The sequence below is a fragment of the Nematostella vectensis genome, chromosome 8, assembly GCF_932526225.1.
Source record: "Nematostella vectensis chromosome 8, jaNemVect1.1, whole genome shotgun sequence".
Classification (NCBI taxonomy): Eukaryota; Metazoa; Cnidaria; class Anthozoa; order Actiniaria; family Edwardsiidae; genus Nematostella; species Nematostella vectensis.
The window spans coordinates 11,224,393-11,239,634 of record NC_064041.1 but is presented as its reverse complement, the minus strand read 5'-3'; the positions used below and the strand labels follow the sequence as shown (position 1 = coordinate 11,239,634).

The 15,242-nt window shown below is 44.0% G+C and overlaps 1 protein-coding gene across 1 annotated transcript in view; it reads right to left on the bottom strand.

Annotated features, from left to right (window-relative positions):
• LOC5515343 (syntaxin-binding protein 1) overlaps positions 1 to 15,242 on the bottom strand; it is a 50,697-nt gene that overhangs the window by 26,519 nt on the left and 8,936 nt on the right. Inside the window, exons 10-22 of the mRNA XM_048730992.1 lie at positions 14,635 to 14,719; positions 13,368 to 13,402; positions 12,287 to 12,332; positions 11,572 to 11,621; positions 11,373 to 11,407; positions 11,179 to 11,233; positions 10,689 to 10,752; positions 10,270 to 10,329; positions 4,976 to 5,056; positions 4,200 to 4,288; positions 1,430 to 1,479; positions 720 to 783; positions 450 to 498 (exon numbers count right to left, since the gene is read on the bottom strand). Coding sequence (XP_048586949.1) covers positions 450 to 498; positions 720 to 783; positions 1,430 to 1,479; positions 4,200 to 4,288; positions 4,976 to 5,056; positions 10,270 to 10,329; positions 10,689 to 10,752; positions 11,179 to 11,233; positions 11,373 to 11,407; positions 11,572 to 11,621; positions 12,287 to 12,332; positions 13,368 to 13,402; positions 14,635 to 14,719 — 763 coding nt within the window. The remainder of the gene's footprint in view (positions 1 to 449; positions 499 to 719; positions 784 to 1,429; positions 1,480 to 4,199; positions 4,289 to 4,975; positions 5,057 to 10,269; positions 10,330 to 10,688; positions 10,753 to 11,178; positions 11,234 to 11,372; positions 11,408 to 11,571; positions 11,622 to 12,286; positions 12,333 to 13,367; positions 13,403 to 14,634; positions 14,720 to 15,242) is intronic.

The following is a 15,242-nucleotide window of genomic DNA, read 5'->3' as shown; positions in this document are numbered from 1 at the left end:
ACAGAAACTGTTAAGGAAAAAGGCCATTATACCCCCCCCCTCCCTCCTAAGGAAATTTCTGGTCGTTTGACCCACCCTACCCCAGGTATTTCCAATCCCCTCAATGGGGTGGGGGGTATGGATATTTTCTGGAACAACACATTTAATCGAAAATATCACAAGGGCACATATCACAAATCAGCCGATGGAAAAAGTTGCTTTCTCACAACAAAATGGCGGATTGGAGAAAAAAAACTGCTATAGTTAGGGCTAAGGTTGCCGTCTATATAGCATTCAGCCATGAAATACATACTTAATTGCATGCCGTCGTTTAATTGTTATATGCTGTCTTCATTGCCGTTGTAAACGACATAAAATGACTCGCTGCTGATGGAAACCATTGAAAGTATGCGAATACATTAAAACTGTCCCGACTTGTAGTAATCGCGCTGGAATAGCGATCAACTTACGCCCTTGATGACAGGGATCCCAAGATACTCCATGTTCATGATCTCCGCCCTGCACATAAAAGAGGGTTTTATAAGGTACCTTATTTACGGTAAAAATATAGGCGTTTTGACTTTAAACGTCGGATCAACAGGCTGGTCCTGGCGATGCATCCCCCCCCCTGTATGCTATATTACGATAAAATGTAAAATTAAATATAAAAAAAGTCAATCATTATAAACTGGACAACCACTCTTATTCTGTCGGTCATGGCTGGTAACCGCGCCTCTTACCTATCTTCAACAGGAATTTGGGCGTGGCCACACAGCTTGTCAAGGTTCTCCTCACTGATCCCTTCTGTAGAAATAGATAACAACTTTGCATTCCTGGAAATAAGTATTCCTTCATTGGCGGAAATTGTGAAATTCAAAAGGCAGAATATGTTTTTTTTGCGTGGTTACTTGCATTTTTTTTATTGATCTTCTTTTTTTATATTTAACGAAAATAGTCTACTTTTAACCGAACTCAGTAAACTAGTCTACTTTCAACCGAACTCAGTAACCTTGTCTACTTTCCACTGAACTCAGTAATCCAGTCTACTTTCCGCTGAATTCCGTAATCTAGGCTTTTTCATTCTAGGCTGCCTTTATAAATTAAAAAAAAAAATAGACTACTTGCACCTGAACTCAGTAATCCAGTCTACTTTCAACTGAACTCAGTAATCAATTCAACCTAAACTAAACTCGGTAATCCAGTCTACTTTTAACTGAACCATACTGAACTTCCGTAATCTAGGCTACTTTCAAACTAAACTCAGTATTTAATTACTGTTATATGCTGTTTTATGTAACTCATTAGGGTCGTGAAAATGGACATGTTGCTGTTGTTGAGGATACAGGCTTAGTGCCACCACCCGTTAACAAAAATGTCCTTTGGAGTACACAACTGTGGCTAATATTGTTAATAGAAAAGGTCGCCGTCACTTCACTCTATTTGAGCTCACCGTGCTTGAATAAGATGTAGAGAAGAATGACTTTTAGCTTATCATGCAACCTGAAATAAATAATAAACTTTGTTTTCGAAGATACTTCAACTTTAAACATCAAATCGATAATTGTAATGTGCAAATGCAGTGGAAAAATTTCGAAAATTTCCGAGGCTTTATACTGGTACTTTGCTAGGATGGCAAAATGCGTCTGACATGTTAAAAATGCTGTTAAAGTGACCGAGGTTGTGCTCGTCGTACTGTTAAAGTCAAAAGTATCCCAACAAAGATGGCATGTCTCACGGCGATTGCATGAATTGAATTCATAAGAGTAGAATTGAAAAAAGCAAAAAGTATCCCAACAAAGATGGCCTGTATCACGGCGATTGCATGAATTGAATTCATAAGAGTAGAATTGAAAAAAGCAAAAAGTATCCCAACAAAGATGGCCTGTATCACGGCGATTGCATGAATTGAATTCATAAGAGTAGAATTGAAAAAAGCAAAAAGTATCCCAACAAAGATGGCCTGTATCACGGCGATTGCATGAATTAAATTCATAAAAGTACAAATTGAAAAAAGCTTCCCTGCTAGGAGAGGTCTCTTTTTTCTGTATTTTGCTGGGTTAGATAGACAGACAGACAGGCAGGCAGGCAGGCAGGCAGGCAGGCAGGCAGGCAGGCAGGCAGGCAGGCAGGCAGGCAGGCAGGCAGGCAGGCAGGCAGGCAGGCAGGCAGGCAGGCAGGCAGGCAGGCAGGCAGGCAGGCAGGCAGGCAGGCAGGCAGGCAGGCAGGCAGGCAGGCAGGCAGGCAGGCAGGCAGGCAGGCAGGCAGGCAGGCAGGCAGGCAGGCAGGCAGGCAGGCAGGCAGGCAGGCAGGCAGGCAGGCAGGCAGGCAGGCAGGCAGGCAGGCAGGCAGGCAGGCAGGCAGGCAGGCAGGCAGGCAGGCAGGCAGGCAGGCAGGCAGGCAGGCAGGCAGGCAGGCAGGCAGGCAGGCAGGCAGGCAGGCAGGCAGGCAGGCAGGCAGGCAGGCAGGCAGGCAGGCAGGCAGGCAGGCAGGCAGGCAGGCAGGCAGGCAGGCAGGCAGGCAGGCAGGCAGGCAGGCAGGCAGGCAGGCAGGCAGGCAGGCAGGCAGGCAGGCAGGCAGGCAGGCAGGCAGGCAGGCAGGCAGGCAGGCAGGCAGGCAGGCAGGCAGGCAGGCAGGCAGGCAGGCAGGCAGGCAGGCAGGCAGGCAGGCAGGCAGGCAGGCAGGCAGGCAGGCAGGCAGGCAGGCAGGCAGGCAGGCAGGCAGGCAGGCAGGCAGGCAGGCAGGCAGGCAGGCAGGCAGGCAGGCAGGCAGGCAGGCAGGCAGGCAGGCAGGCAGGCAGGCAGGCAGGCAGGCAGGCAGGCAGGCAGGCAGGCAGGCAGGCAGGCAGGCAGGCAGGCAGGCAGGCAGGCAGGCAGGCAGGCAGGCAGGCAGGCAGGCAGGCAGGCAGGCAGGCAGGCAGGCAGGCAGGCAGGCAGGCAGGCAGGCAGGCAGGCAGGCAGGCAGGCAGGCAGGCAGGCAGGCAGGCAGGCAGGCAGGCAGGCAGGCAGGCAGGCAGGCAGGCAGGCAGGCAGGCAGGCAGGCAGGCAGGCAGGCAGGCAGGCAGGCAGGCAGGCAGGCAGGCAGGCAGGCAGGCAGGCAGGCAGGCAGGCAGGCAGGCAGGCAGGCAGGCAGGCAGGCAGGCAGGCAGGCAGGCAGGCAGGCAGGCAGGCAGGCAGGCAGGCAGGCAGGCAGGCAGGCAGGCAGGCAGGCAGGCAGGCAGGCAGGCAGGCAGGCAGGCAGGCAGGCAGGCAGGCAGGCAGATAGACAGACAGACAGACAGACAGACAGACAGACAGACAGACAGATAGATAGATAGATAGATAGATAGATAGATAGATAGATAGACACATAGATAGACAGATAGATAGACAGATAGATAGATAGACAGATAGACAGATAGATAGATAGACAGATAGATAGATAGACAGATAGATAGACAGATAGACAGACAGACAGACAGACAGACAGACAGACAGACAGACAGACAGACAGACAGACAGACAGACAGACAGACAGACAGACAGACAGACAGACAGACAGACAGACAGACAGACAGACAGACAGACAGACAGACAGACAGACAGACAGACAGACAGACAGATAGATAGATAGATAGATAGATAGATAGATAGATAGATAGATAGATAGATAGATAGAAAGCTTCACATTTCTTGCCTTCATACATTCAAAAATATGTTTCGCTAAGCGCCGATTCACGTTTTCATTCCGGCTCAATCCCATAATTCTGACGAAGCTATTTTCTTTTTTGGCATGGTGTCTAACATTGATACCTGCATGCGTTTTAAGGAAATCCAGTAAATTATCCCGATCATCTTTATAGGCCGGACATTCTAACAGAAAATGCTCTTCATCCTCCACTTTACCTGTCTGGCATACTAAGCATTTTCTTTCGTTAGGTTTTTTATATGGCTTTCCATACCTTCCAGTTTCAATTGCTAGCTTATGATTGCTTAGCCTGAATTTAGTAAGGGCAATCCTATGATCAATATTTTTTACGTCCGTTAGATAATCTTCTAAATTGTGGGACAGTTTAAACTTTCTAAGCGTACGCAATTTGTTATTTTGGGCTTGGTCTTTTCTGTTGTCATTTTAAATAGAGCTAAGCCATGTCTGTTGTTCAATGTCATAAAGCCTTTGTTGAAGAAAACTGTAAGTTGCTGGGTTTGCTGGGCCTGTTTAAGCAGGGGGGGTTGTAAGCACACCTGATATCATGGTCCAAGAGAACTGGCACTATCCCTTTAACTGGCTCCTTCAGCTTCACGTCATCCTTGTCAAAGCCTGTTGCCAATTCCTTAGAATGAATGCGTTTTCGAAAAATGTAAAAAAATAACCACGTAGCCAGCACTTTGAAGGAAGGGGGGGGGGGGGGGGGTAGGTGTTTGTTCACCCACTTAGTTTACCATTTTCTAAGTAGCTCGCCCGACAGAAAAACATGACGTGGCGCTTCAGATAAGCCCATTTCAAAACGAATAAGGCGGAGAATTTATCTGAGTACTTAGTAACTTATAGCAAACAAAATATCAAGTGCGACTTTTTTAAATTGATGCGACTTTTTGTAAAGTGTCATTGAAATTTGAGCTTTTCGTCCCTGAGCTGATACACAGGGCAATGATGATCAAGGAAAAATTATCTTAAAAAGCCAAAATCTGGTTATGTGCACTTCGGCCTCACGTTATTTGTGTCTTGAAAATCAGTCCGTAATACAAGGAACCTATAGCCATTGTAAGAAATAGTTTCTTTTTTCTCTATCTGGAATTGCGGGTTTTCCAGGTTTTTCCGTCATGTCAGCTCGTCCTAGTTCGCAGTGGTACCCAATTTTTCTTCATTAGAGCGGACCTCCCATTCGAGGGGTGGGGGGGGGGGGGGGGGGAGAGGGGTTCTCTTCGGAAACAACTGAACCCCCATGACAAGGGGCCTGGTTAAGCACTATTAATTGTTCCCTTACTTTCAAAATCTACTAAAAGGTCCTTCACGTTACCTGCTCTACAGGACATAACTTATTCGCAACTTCGTTGTAGTGTCGCATGCATTCTTCCGCCAGGCTAAAATGAACCATGAACTACGGAAGGAAAAAGACTCTTCTAGCACCGGCCAAAGGTCTCTGTTTTGCCTAGTGCACACTAGCAACATAACAACATAACGACATGGGCGCGCGCACTATGTTTAACCCGACATAACGACATGGACATAATGAAATAAAAGAAAAAACATGTTTTTTCTCTTATGTCGTTATGTCCATGTCGTTATGTCTAAGATAAGAGTGCGCGCGCCCATGTCGTTATGTCGATATGTCGCTAGTGTGCACTAGGCATAAACACCCATAACAGCAACAAAAGGGAACTTATTCAGCCCTTTCTGTACAGGACCCGAAATGATCCCCGGACCCGAAACGATCCCAGGACCCGAAATGATCCCTAAAAGTACCCCAACTGTTCCCGGGACCCAAAACGATACGAGGAGTCCCCGAAAACAACCCCACGGAATTGCGGTAATGGACAAAGGGAAAGCAGAAGAAAGCACTTCCAATTCTTAAAGCATAATTAAGGGTTGACAGCGAATCTATTTCTAAATAACATGACTTAAAAAAACTTAAATTCCAATACAATACTTCTATTTATTACATTGCCCCGGCGGTAAACCCATAAACAGAGTCCAAAACAAATACACAATTTTTTTATTGCTACTGAAAGGAGTACGACATAAACATAGCACAGCCAAAGCACAGCCTTGCTCAGAACATCCAAACTTTTGACCTTCGAAACATTTGCAGTTCCAACACATGACTCTGACACTATAAATCTCGTTTCCGGTAAACATCACCCCTAAAAATCTATATTCATTTGACAACCAAACGTGTATTTCACCACGAAATCCATGTTCACATGAGCGAATTTTTACCGACAGCCGGTTTGGCCGGGAAGATGGAATGACAAAAGCACATTGAGTAATGCACTCGAACAACCCTTTTACTGTTAGAGTGTGATCTCATGGGATGGGATCCCTGTGTATGATTATACAAATAAAAGATAAAAGGGAGTCTGCGTAACTTTCCAGCCAGACCATGCTGAGCTGAAGTACAAGGATGGAACTATATTCAATATTGAGAAGGACGGTAGATTGTATTACCTTAATGTGTATGATAAGAATGTTAAGTGTGATTCTGTTAACTACACACGAGACATTAAGGAATGGCATGCAATTCTAGGCCACTGTAATTATGATGACATCCTTAAGCTAGAAGCCGTCGTAGACGGAATGAAGGTTAGTGGCAAAGGTAGTGTCAAGTCAGGAGATTGTAGTACCTGCATTTTAGGTAAGCTGGCAGATAGTCGTAACAGAAAGCCAGATGCCAGAGCAAAGGCCCCATTAGAATGAGTACACACAGATCTCGCAGGGCCAGTTGATCCGATTGCTCGCGATGGTTTTAGATATTGCATTGTTTTTACTGATGATTTTTCAGGTGCAGAAACAGTGTATTTCTTGAAGAATAAGAGCGACGCAACTAGGGCGACAGAGAGGTTTTTGGCGGATATGGCCCCGTATGGTAAAGTGATAGACCATAAGATCTGATGGAGGTGGTGAGTTCATTTCAAATGAGTCTCTTCTTTTAAGGAATGGGATCAACCATAGCAAATCGTGTCCAAATTCCCCTCACCAGAATGGCACTGCTGAACGCCACTTGCGAACTCTTTTTGAGATGGGAAGGTGCCTACTGACTCAGGGTAATGTTAGTAGAGAGTTCTGGTCTTATGCAGTAAGTGCGGCTGCGTACATACGCAATCGATGCTTTAATAAGCGTCTACAGCAAACGCCGTACCAAGCCATGACAGGGCGCAAGCCTAATCTCTCTATGAGAGTTTTTGGGTCTGCGTGTTTTGCGTACAAACAGATGAAAAAGAAACTTGATGACAGATGTACTAAGGGAGTATTCCTGGGATATGATAAGGGGAGCCCGTCTTATCTTGTATTTATTCCAGAGGCCAACAAAGTCAGGAAGTATAGGGTGGTGAAAGTTCCCACAAAGAGTGTCGTTGAGCAACAGACTCAAACAGATGGCTTGTTGCCAGACAACCAGGAAGCCATGTTGTTTCAACATTCCACTACTGGTAACCATGATCCAGTTAATGCCAGTATTCCATGTGTAGATGGCCCACAAGAGGCCCCAAACGAGGAAGTAGAGGGGCCCACAGGGGAGGCTGAGGGAGAGCCATGTGAGTCTCAGACTCCACCTGAGACTAGGTATCCTAGGAGGGCAAGAAGACCTCCTATACACCTTGAGGAATATGTTACTGAAGGGGAGATTGAGAGCAATCAAGTCATGAGCTCAGTTGACTATTGTTACAAAATCTCATTTTTTCCTCAGACATACCAAGAAGCTATGGGATTACAAGAATTGGAGAACTGGAGAGGAGCTATGAAAGAGGAAATGGATTCTCTTCTTGTTAATGATACTTTCAGCCTAACTAACCTGCCAGAAGGTAGAACGGCAGTGGGGGGTCGCTGGGTTTACACCATCAAAGAGGGTGCTGATGGTGATACCTTCAAAGCTAGATATGTAGCAAAGGGCTACAATCAGGTGAGAGGAATTGATTTCCAAGAAACCTTTGCCCCTACTGCTAACCTTACATCTGTGCGAGTGCTATGCCAGCTAGCGGCAAAACACAATCTGATCTTACATCAAATGGATGTGAAGACAGCATATTTAAATGCCCCTATTGATTGTGATATCTATATGGATCAAGCAAAAGGTTTTGAAGTTCCTAGTTCTTCTGGTAATGAAAGATTAGTGTATAAGTTGAATAAGTCACTCTATGGCTTAAAGCAGTCTGGTAGAAATTGGAACACAGTTTTGCATAATTGTTTAGTAGAGAACCAGTTTGTTCAGAACTCAGTTGATCATTGTGTATACAAGAAAGAGATTGGTGACAAAGTTGTGTACATGTTGATATGGGTGGATGACATTATTATTGCTACAAGTGACATGGGCATTATGTTAGAGACGAAGCAGATTCTCCAGGAGAGATTTCGCATGAAAGACATGGGGAGGCTTTCATACTTTCTGGGCATAGAGTTTGAACAAGGAGAGGGGTTTGTGAAGATGTCTCAAAGGAAGTATGTGTCTAAGAGCCTAGAGAGGTTTCAGATGTCTAACTGTAAACCTAGAGCCACACCCTCAGAGCAGAAACTTGAATTATGTGACCAGTCAAGTGTTGATCCCAGGCTATACAGGGAAGCGGTTGGTAGCTTGATCTATGCTATGACATGCACTAGACCCGATATTTGCTGGGTTGTTACGAAGTTGTCGCAACATCTGTCTAATCCACAGCAGAGTCACTGGACGGCAGTGTGTTGAGGTACTTGAAGGGTACTATGGAGTATGAACTCTGTTATAGGAAGTGTAGTGAGGATTTGTCTCTACTGGGCTACAGTGATGCAGACTGGGCATCCTCGACGGACCGGAGGAGCACCAGTGGGTACTGTTTTAGTGTGAATGATACAGGCCCACCTTTTTACTGGAAATCAAAGAAGCAGACATCAGTCGCCTTATCATCTTATGAGGCAGAGTATGTTGCACTGGCATATGCAGTACAGGAGAGTTTGTACCTTACTCAGTTGCTGAGTGATTTGAAAGAGTCTTGTCAGCCAGTCACAATCTTTGAGGATAATCAAGGTGCCATTGCCCTATCTAAGAATCCGGTGAACCACCAGCGAGCTAAACAGATAGATATTCGTTATCATTTTATTCGCTCAGTGCAGGAGACAGGCAAAGTAACCATTAAGTATTGCCCTACAACCGAGATGGTTGCTGATTTAATGACTAAGGCAGCTACAAGCAAAAGCTACAGAAGTTCAAGCAGTATATTTTTGGATAGATCTCAGAGTTATTTTTGTAACCATTTTTGGTTTATTATTTCATTTATAAGCTTTTTCATATTATAGCTTTAGTTTAATCATGTATAGGAAAGCATGTTACTGTTAATGATTGTAAACTGATTCATTAGTACAGAACTAGCACTATGAGATCAAGTGGGGGTGTTAGAGTGTAATCTCATGGGATGGGATCCCTGTGTATGATTATACAAATAAAAGATCCCGGATCTTCTTCGCGATTCGGGAGCTAACCAAGATGGCGTGTCTTTATGTGTCTTTGTGTAATCTACGATAGTTTTCCTCCATCATGAGCGCTGCAAACAATCCAACATTTACTACCGTTGCAAAATATTAAGATATGTGGCTTTTGTTGAAAGCAATATGTGAGTTTTGAATTTCCTTATGTAGTAGTGCGTACACCACTGCATGATTTCTCTCTATCTCTCTTTATGATAGGTCTTTCATTCACCGGACACAAACAAACATTTTCCTGCGGGAAAGCAGAGGCATGTCTAATCTGTGGAGGCTTCCTTTTATGGCTTGTTAGGTATAAATGATTTATTCACGCCTGGTTCTTCAAATTACCATCACGGGAATTTTATTTGGCCCCAATTGCTGACTCAACCAAGCTGTCGAAAGCTGTATTTCCCGCGCAGTCGTATATAAAAATCTTAATACTATGGTTTTAGTTAATTCAAATTTCTGGATAGTAACAAAAATTAAATGTTTCATGTTTTTAAAACATCAAAGCCAATCCTTCCACATTCCTTTTGTTTGTCCATTACTGCAATTCCTTGGGGGTTCATTTCGGGGACTCCTGGGGATCGTTTCGGGTCCCGGGATCAGTTGGGGAACTTTTGGGGATCGTTTCGGGTCCTGGGATCGTTTCGGGTCCTGTACATTACCAAAAAAAAAAAAAAACAGATCTCTTTTTTCTCAGAAAAGGTTTAGTTTCATTTAAATATTTTATTTCTTCGTCGTTCTCTGGTTGACGGGCGCAGTTATTTCTGATTTTTTTTGTTTGATCATTTTGTTTTGAATTTGCCACCCAAAAAGGTCACGTGATCTTTTGGCGTAGGCCCCTATGGAGGTAGGATTTGACATTGCTCCCAAAACAGGGGAAAATTGATGTAAACAATAATCGTCTCGTATTTTGGAACAACAAAACTCACTCCGTTGCACTCCTTCAAATCAGAAGAAATTCAAGATACACCTTAAACCGCTACCGGCTCTCAATTGGGAGTATTCTAGGAAGTTCTCAACGCATGAAGGCCGCGGCTCCTGAGGCGAGCAATTCGACCCAGTGCTCCTGATCCCCTTGGCGCCACAGGATTCCCGATGGTCGGAATCGAAATAAGCCGTGAGCAGGTTAGACCCGCCCTCGCCTTAAGCAGAATATACCTTCTTCACTTGATCTTTGTACTGGGGTGCCTTTTTCAACATCGCTTGGAGGTCTTTCATCTGAGAACCAAAATACAGTTTTAAACATCACGGGCAATGACTTATTTCGGATGAGAACACCCCGTCTCACAACACACATCATTAAAACCTCTTTTATTGGACGTAAAAAAATGCTGGGGACCCGGGCCCGTGTTTCATCTTCAATGACAGTGCTACGTGGACCAGTCCGTATCTACACACTGACGAAAAAATTCAGTCGCATGTGAAGGGTATTTGATCATATTGATTTGCGCTAAAGAAATACTAGACATTTAAATTGTACCTCAAGTGTTTTCGTTCAGAGAAAAACAATTGAGAAATTTTAAGCATTGGTTGTAGGAAACATTAACTCGATGTCTTGATCCGTGATGCGACCGTACCTTGTTCTGGGATGAGGGCAACTTCTCTTTCTCGGAAAACTCTTTTATTTCTTCGGGTATTTTCCTGAAAAAACAAGCAAGTTGAAGACACCGGTAATGAAATTAATGCGGAAAAATATTTAGTTCTGGGTACCGTATTAAACTAAATAGGCGTCGAGACCTTACTTAGTATGGAATAACACGGCCTTAGAGAAAGGAATATATTCCGCTGTATTCTTTTAACGCAAAATATCAAAGTATTTGATGACCGACTTTTTGTTGGCCAAGGGCGGAGGGGTGCGCACACACCCTGCGTACCTTCTGGGAACACTTGTTATGCTTAACAATTTTTTATTCATAACGTCGCAAATTGACGAGCCCTTCTTTAACTCAACTAAATAGTGAGATCAGCGTTATGAAATGTCTAATTTTCTATGTCGTTTGATTGTTCATATGAATAGGAACAAATGTACTCATCTTGAATAACGGTGGTGTTTGTACAGCGACTTACCGTGACACGTCGGCAATGTGAAGATGACGTAATTTCACCCACATCTCGTCATTTTCTAGCAAGAAAAATAAGCTGAAACTTTTCCAAAGATTGGGGTATTGGGGTTGAGGTTAGGATTACGATTACGTTTAGGCTTATCTTAAGGTTAGCTTATAACCTTAGGGTTACTTTATAGCCTTAGGCTTAGGTCGTACCATCAAGGAGTGCTTCTTTATCCTCGTCTTCAACCCTGCATAAGGACACAAAAACAAGATTTAACTTGCTTAGAAGCTAAGAAGAGAAAAGATACATCATCATCATCGTCGTCGTCGTCGTCATCATCAACATTATAATCGTCTTCACCTACAGTGCCGACACTGGCGTGTATTGCTGCCAAAAGCCATCAAAACTCACTTGTATTTGAAGACATCGTTTTTTATATTGATCAGATCGTACGCCATGGCCTGAAACCCAAACGAATAACATTTTAATAACATTCAGTAAATCCAAATTCCACTAAAGGTTGGTGGGAATAGCAAGGTGTCCCTCATTGATAAACCAAAATCATTATTATCACCACCGCCGCCACCACCGCCACCGTCACCGCCGCCACCACCGCCACCGTCACCGCCACCGTCACCGCCGCCACCGTCACCGCCGCCACCGCCGCTACCGTCACCGCCGCCACCTATTCACGACGTGAGGATTTTATTAGAACGCATATCACTCGATAGTGATATCGTGGTGGTTGTGGTGGCGGTCACCGCCGCCACCACCACCACGATATCACTATCGAGTGATCTGCGCTTCTAATAAAATCCTCACGTCGTGAATATTTTATTTAAAGAACCATTGTCAGCCACACTTTTTTTAGTGTTTACAGTCGATGATTGAAATATCGTAATAACTATATTAAAGTAAAACTCCATGCTTCATTTATTGAATAAAATCGAAAATCCCTAAATAAACAGATATGAAAATGGATGCTTTCTCACACTTGGTATTTGACTAGTATGACAAATGGCAGTTGATAGACTCTTTGATGAATGCCACCCCATGGCAGATGCCATTAAGTGACACGCCCTTCTCTCCTTATCCAATGAGCTTGAGATGCTATACTTTTCCCTACCTGGTATGTCAACTCGTGCAGTAGAGGTGAGATTGGGTCAAATCCCCTGGGGAGCATGGCACATAAGATTAAAATCTTAAAGAATTGAAGTTTGGCTGATTTCTACGCACCACAATAATACCGAGTCACGCAAAGTTTGGAGTGGGACAATTTCAGATTAATATTTTTATATAATCATCAGACTTGTAGAAAGTTGAAATTTCTTGCAAAGTGACCATAAGAAACAATTAAATGTTTTTCAAAAAGTTTCAAAATTTGAGCTTTTTGAAAAAACCCACGAGTGTAAATTAATTCCAAATTGAACGAGAAAAGTCGTGTGATTTCCTTTTAATAATATACATGAAAAAATTGCAAGGCAGAACAAACCGGAAATGACGCGCGCGAGCCATGTGATGAATAATTTATTATGACAACCCATAATACGTACAGCGAAATTCAAAACTAAACTCAAGTTAACAAGTGAGAGAAAAGTTCAAGCTTACAAACTGCTTGAAATCGACAAATTGTTCTTGCTAGTGTTCACAAATCAAGTTTTAATCGGAATCGCTGTCGGGGAACGCATGTTCTGCATGTTGAACGTGACCGTGCAGTTGTGGAAGCTGTTGACAAGATTTCGAGCTTGAGACCTCATTCGGGGATCTGGCAGGAATTGCCTTTTGGTACCATTTTAGCCAGACAGTTATCCAAAATGTTGTGTTTAGTGCTGTGTTTTTATTTTTCGAGGAGTTTTTCAATTCCTCTATAGTGTTTGCTGCTCTGTACGCCGGCCATTTTTCTCACACAACTTCAAGACCTCGCCACCTTTAAACAATCCATCTCATTGGTCAATTTTGATTTTATTGTTTTTAACCAATCACGTCGCTTCATTTCAAAGAAAATGTGCACTTTGTTAACTATTTCTGCACTTTGTTTGCTTGTTTTTGCACTTTGTTAACTGAAAACTGCACTGCTCTAAGCCAATCAGAATCCAGTTATTTTTTCATGTATATTATTAGAGATCCTTACAAGAACGATACTGTAAGTAATACGTATGTGATATGCATGCCACCTGATAGCAAACTGACTACAGATAACAACCAACCTGTCTAACAATATCAACTGAGCCGGATATCTACCCTAAAACAAAGACAAATCAATTGTATAAGGCGACTTGCAGTAAGAATCACATGACTTTTTGGGTGACAAACTCCAGTCGCTCAGGCTTTGTAAAATAACAGCAACAAAAAGCAGCTTATTTAGAACCTTAAAAGTGTATAAGGAAGGGCTATATTTATTGAGTCTAGTTTTTCGTCGCTCTAAGGCGTAACAGAAGCAGCCATTCAAATTGTGTTTATGTTTGTCTTTTTTGTTAGCTGAGGCCTCTTTTCTCTGGATTTCGCTAGGCTGGCGTTCTCTTTTCCTCGCGAGCGCCAGCCCAGCGAAATACAGATATAAGAGGCCTCTGCTAGCAGGGAAGTTTATGTCACCCAAAAAATCACATCATTTCTTAGTGCAAGACGTGCCTACTGATTCGTAAAAAAGGGAATGAGCAAAAGAAAATAGGAAGAAAAAATGGAAAGTGTCGGAGGAGAGAAGCAGAAGAGTAGAGGAGGAGGAAGAAGATGAGAAGAGTTGAAGGTGGAGAAGGAGAACATTGTGCTAGGGGGGGGGGGTGGAGACAGTGGGAGGGAAGTGGAAATGACGTGGAGGAGGAGAACATTGTGCTAGGGGGGGGGAGATGGAGACAGTGGAAGGGAAGTGGAAATGACGTGGAGGAGGAGGTGAAGATGGAAAAGGATGAGGAAGTAGAGAAGGAGGACGAGGGGGACAAGGAGAACATTGTGCTGGGGGGGGGGGGGGGGGGAGATGGAGACAGTGGAAGGGAAGTGGAAATGACGTGGAGGAGGAGAACATTGTGCTAGGGGGGGGGGGGGAGATGGAGACAGTGGAAGGGAAGTGGAAATGACGTGGAGGAGGAGGTGAAGATGGAAAAGGATGAGGAAGTAGAGAAGGAGGACGAGGGGGACAAGGAGAACATTGTGCTGGGGGGGGGGGGGGAGATGGAGACAGTGGAAGGGAAGTGGAAATGACGTGGAGGAGGAGGTGAAGATGGAAAAGGAGGAGGAAGTAGAGAAGAAGGATGGGGGGGAGAAGGAGGAGAAGGAAGAGATAGAGAGTTAAGAGTAAAACGTTGACGAGGTGGAGGAAGAGGAATAGGAAAAGAAAGAGGAGGTGGAGAAGGACGAGTGAAAGGAGTAGGAAGAGAAGGAAGAGTACAAGGAGGAGGACGGGAGAAAGAGGAGAAAAAGGAAGAAAAGTGGGACAAACGTGGTGGAGGATGAGGAGAGGGGGTGGGCGAGTAGTAGTACCTCTCCTATTGAAGGGTCGTCACGTTTGTACACATCCAGTCTGGCTTTCACTTGGTTAGCAAATCCGACCATCTTCGGGTTGTCTCTAAAGGGTAAAATAGTGTTACACATCTAGCCTGGCTTTCACCTAATTAGCAAATCCGACCATCTTCGGGTTGTCTCTAAAAGGTAAAATAGGGTTACACATCTAGCATCGCTTTCACCTAATTAGCAAATCCGACCATCTTCGGGTTGTCTCTAAAGGGTAAAATAGGGTTACACATCTAGCCTGGCTTTCAAATGGTTAGCGAATCCGACCAACTTTGGGTTGTCTAGGGTTACAGGGCACTCGTACTATCTTCGTTATTTTGCTGGCTAGCATACAACCTTCAATTCCTTATCAGCTGCCTTTTCTCCTCGTTGATAAGATGCAAGGTCAATAACTCAATCAAAAAGGGTTTTACACATTATTTGAAATTATGATAAGATGAAGGATCGCTATTTATAGTGTGTTTTTATTAAAGTATTCGGATTTATCGAAACTATACCAAGACTTGTTTCTCGTTTTAAAAACGTGCTCAAATTTCACGATGAACTTTATTTCATCTTTATTTAACGTCATCTTAATT